At 45.9% G+C, this 4653-nt stretch overlaps 1 protein-coding gene across 1 annotated transcript in view; it reads left to right on the top strand.

The window, feature by feature from the left end:
- The window catches only part of ZP2 (zona pellucida glycoprotein 2), a 13031-nt gene extending 11157 nt beyond the window's left edge, over positions 1-1874 (top strand). The window contains exons 14-18 of the mRNA XM_019507714.1: positions 406-595; positions 1073-1208; positions 1296-1389; positions 1506-1592; positions 1700-1874. Of these exons, the coding sequence (XP_019363259.1) occupies positions 406-595; positions 1073-1208; positions 1296-1389; positions 1506-1592; positions 1700-1839 (647 nt within the window). The 3' untranslated portion in view covers positions 1840-1874. The remainder of the gene's footprint in view (positions 1-405; positions 596-1072; positions 1209-1295; positions 1390-1505; positions 1593-1699) is intronic.
- The last annotated feature ends 2779 nt before the right edge of the window (positions 1875-4653 follow it).

Raw genomic sequence — 4653 nt, 5'->3', positions numbered from 1 at the left:
GTGGGGGGGGGGGGGGGTTGGTTTTTTGGCTCTTTTGTGGCTGGAGCAAAAACATCATTAATATATGAAAAATATGGCTGCTTGAACTTGAGCCCTCTGGTCCATTTTCTTGAGCTGGCTTCAGGTACACAAGTGTCTCTGTGGCTTGCATACTACTACTCTGAAGTGTCGCACAGCCTTGAAAAAGCTAATCTGAAACTAGATTATGGTCCACTTCACAATTGTAAACCCCCTCCATCTCCTTGGGTGGTAAACTGCTAATCTGTGCAAGGAGGTCACAAACACCTGCTTCTAAAGTGCCAGTCTCGCTGACCACAGCTAGCCTGTCCTAGCTCTAGACTGAAGCAATTGTAGAAACAGGCCCTACTTGGGGCTATTACACTTAATAGTATGTGGTTCTTCCAGACAATTCCTACATGCAGCCTTATAGTGATGACCAGTACCCCATAGTAAAGTATCTGCGGCAACCTATCTTCCTTGAACTACAAGTCCTAAACCGCAACGATCCCAATCTCCATGTGGTACTGGATGACTGCTGGGCAACAGCATCAGAAGATCCAAGCTCTCTGCCCCGATGGAATATTGTTGTGGATGGGTAAGTGTGACTTAATGCTTTTGGTGCTGCCTACAAATACTTCCTGAAAAGCTGCCAAAAGGACTGCTGGGAGGACATGAAAAGAGTGACTTGGTTTTATGAACACCTCTGGATTACCCTTGGCAGTAAAGGGTTGCTGGGGGATTCACTTGGAATGCTGATCCTGTTGATCTGTGATGCTGAATGACTTCCCACTCCCATATGGCAAGCTAACTTTTAGTATCTGATCTTTGGAGTTAGTGTTAGGAGTCCTCATATCTAGGAGGTATGGCTCTTTAAATGAAGCTGCCAAGTGACAGGATCAGTTTTGCCAGTGAGGTGGTGGCAGGGTCTGTAGGCCACCCTCACCAATGACCTGAAGGACGAACATGCTGGGAGCGAGCCTGTCAAGACAGCAAGCCTACTGATGTCAAATCTTACATTACTTGGGTATGGATTTAGAAGCCCATACAACTTACTTCCTCCTAACCTGTTTAGGTGTGACTATGAATTGGACAGCTACAGGACTGTATTCCATCCAGTGGGTCTCGCAGTCAGCTACCCTAACTATCGCCAAAGATTTGAAGTGAAGACTTTTACCTTTGTGTCTGGAGACACGGCTCTCATCAGCCTAGTAAGCAGCATTCCTCCTTGCACCTATCTAAAAGCTGGCACAGTCTGTAATCTTAAATGGCCTTGTGTCCTCTTTTTCTCTCTCTAGGTATACTTCCACTGTAGTGCTCTGCTCTGTAATAGGCTTGAACCAGACTTTCCTCTGTGTACAAAAAGATGTCCTCTGTCTAGAAGCAAACGAGGTAATATCCAATCTGCTTCCCAGTCAATGTCACAGCAATAGCGCCTTAATCTAACAAACTAGCCAAATGGATGCATATAGAAATACCCCTGCTCAAGAGTCATGTGGTTTTTCTAGATGCTGGCTTGCAAGGGGAGAACTCTGCTGTAGTGAGCTTACCTGGTCCTGTTCTTCTGGTGCCAAGAGAATGGTCTGCAACCCAAGGTACTGGCCATCCTTATTTTCTAAGTAGCTGAGGCTTTGTTAGAGCCCCCCTGCAGGGGGGGGGCAGGGAGTGTCATTAATAATAATCTATGTGGCCTCCCCCACAGAGAGAACAAGGGTGAGCAAAGGAACCTGGACCACCATTACAGTGATGGCTGCAGTGATCCTTTGTGCAATGGCTATGTTGCTGGTGATTCTCTTTAAATCTCTAAAGAAAAGAGCTGTAGTGGTAAATGCTGTATGTTAGTTTATTTTTATAACAAAATAAATTTAGTTTAAAGATGCCTCTTGTGGTAAACTCCACTCTCTCTTTTTGTGGGGGAGGGGGAGAAGGCTTAAATTGCTTGTTTCTTAAAGCAAACAAAAGCTAGCTAGGCTTTCTATTTTTCATCTCTGTTCCCTCCCCTTGGAGGGAAGGGGTGCTATAAAGCATGTCTTGTACAAGGACAGCTCTGCCTCCTGCAGTCAATTGGGTTATGCTGCTTCCTGGAAGCTGCTTTTTTTTTGGTAGAGCGCCTGCTATAGTAGCCAAACAAGCCTGCAGTGAGGGTTACCACAACCTTGTAGTGACTGCTTTAGCAGGCAGCAAGTCTGGCAGACAGTGGCTTGGTCCTACCTACACTGTGTGCCCTAAAGAGGTAATGAGCAGGGCTGGAGTCCTGGGCAAACTCTGCAGGGGAGGGGAAGCAATAGAGGGCCCTGGGTTGTGAGAGCAGGAGCTACTTGCCTCCAGCCCCATGGAGCCAAATAACCTGGCCCACAAGGCTACTAACATCTGAGAAATCAAATGTTAAATGCTGCTACTCTAATGCCAGACTTCCAGGCAGCCTCATGGGCCAGAAACTTGGTGAAAAGGGCCATGTTAAGGTTCTCAGCGTGATTGCCATGTGCTACTGCTCTCTACCAGCTGAGGGCAACTCTTCTGGCAGGTGTCTTACAAATGAAGACCCACCCACTCAAGTGCCACTCCAATCCCTTTCCCTAACTCTAGTACCACTTTCTGCTCCATGCCTTTTTAAATCTGCTACTATGCTGCCTGCCCTCCCCTGATCTGAGGTATGCCCCCCTAGATGCAGGCTGGGTACCTCCCAAGGGGTACACCCAGCATGGGTACTACTGCTCTATACCAAGCCACTTACAGAAGGGGAAGTATGGAAGCTCAAGGGTAATAGTTGTGATGGTGGAAAATGGTACTGCTACTACTTCCATAATGCCACTGGTACACAAGGATCTGGCTGGAGTGTCTTCAGAACCTTCCCCCCTTCCCCTTTTTAAGGATGGGGTCTTCTGGAGCCTCTTGGCTCCACATTACCTGAACTCTTGTAATAGCCAGTAGGCTAAAGAAAGCAACTTGAGTTCTAATTTTGAATAGGCTCTCATTTTGTACACCTCTCTTACAAGACTCCTGCTTACAGGGATTTTTAAGTAGTACTCTGCTGTGCTTGCTGTGAAACTCTGTAACTAAAGTTACATTACCCCTATCTTTCTAGAACCAATGGAACTTGGAGGCAGGAAAAGTGAGAATCTTCTTTCTTTTGGGAGGGGGCATGGGAGGAAAGGATGCATGCATCCATCCCCTAAGGAACTCCTACTCATTGCATGTCTCACTAATAACACTACCTGCAGGTTTTACTTTCTAGTATACAGTATGGTTCTCCATGCAGAACCATGTATGTATACAGAACATATTCCCACAGTTATGTACTAGGACTAATCAAATAATAGGGGTGTGCAAAATGGATCCTACTTGATCCAAATGGGGTTGATTCAGATCATTGTTCCTAGAGACGCTGCTGATACTGAAAATCAGTGCTTTGCACACAGACACAGCTTTTAAATGGTGGCTAGTATGTGGGGGTGGGTGTGGGGGGTTCTACATACCTCAAGGTGCCAGTGTGGCTTCTGAACACTGTAATGCTGGAACAGATGGAGCATCCCACAGGGGCCAGGCCCTCCTCATGCTTGGCAGTGGACCAGAAGCACTGCCAGTCCACTCCTAGGTCCTCCCCAAGGAGCACAGTGGGGGCTGCACTCCTTCTTCTGTTTTGGCAATTGGCTGCAGGGGGGACCTGTGTGTCCCACCAGACTTGGAAGGCACCAATTGCCAGGAAGAAGGGTGTAGGGAGGCCCCCTGGCCCCATACTCCCCAGAAGTACTTCCAGTCTACTTCTTGGTCTGCTGCTGGGCATATGGGGGAGCCCCCTGCACTCCTGTGGGGAACTCAGTATGCCTCAGTACTGCAGCATTCACAAGCCACCTGCTATGTAGAAATATGTAGGGGGAAAAAAACACTTAAAGTTGTCTGTTGGAATTGCCAGATCTCTCCAGACTGATTTGGAGGGTTCTCTGTTTCAGTTTTGGAGAGCCAGCCACTGAACTGGGCTGAATCTCTGCCAAATTAAATTGGGGACCAAAGATTCACACAACCATATAAATAATGGTACTAGACTGGCACTACCCATGATGCCAAGTATCTGAAGGGATGAAATCCATAATCAGTGATCACTTCAACACATTTCTGTTTAGCCTATTGTTATCTACTACATATAGTCTAGAGCTGATCTCAAACAACTGTGTCAAGAACTGTTGGCAAGAATTGGCCAGGTCTGTATGCCAACCTTCTCAGTTCTTGAGAGTTGTGTGCAAGGCAGGAAGTCAATTACTCAAGATCCATTTGTATCTTTATCTTTCTAGTATATGCTAGCAATGAGGGTTTAGGTAATCATGAGAGAGGATCAAAACTTGAAAGTCTGAAAATGTAATGAGGTTCATGGTCCAAATGGAGCAGCTAAAGACTTCAGCAAAACAAATGACCAATGATTCTAACTTTCTTCTAAAATGAAACTTTCAGCTGTCTCCTACCTTCACCAATTTAATTCCTATTTAATATCATGAATAAATATTAAAAGCAAAACACTTTGATATTTCTTATGTCATTCTACATGGGGGGGCAGGCAGAGAATAACCTTGCTCATGCTGAACATATTACCTTTATCATAGAGACCAAAAACCAAACCCAACAACCCCTCCCCCCAAAATACCAAAAATTCAGTTGGCTATT

The sequence above is a fragment of the Gavialis gangeticus genome, unplaced genomic scaffold (assembly GCF_001723915.1).
Source record: "Gavialis gangeticus isolate Ggan-Ray unplaced genomic scaffold, GavGan_comp1, whole genome shotgun sequence".
NCBI lineage: Eukaryota > Metazoa > Chordata > Crocodylia > Gavialidae > Gavialis > Gavialis gangeticus.
This window is presented reverse-complemented; position numbering and strand designations above follow the sequence as displayed.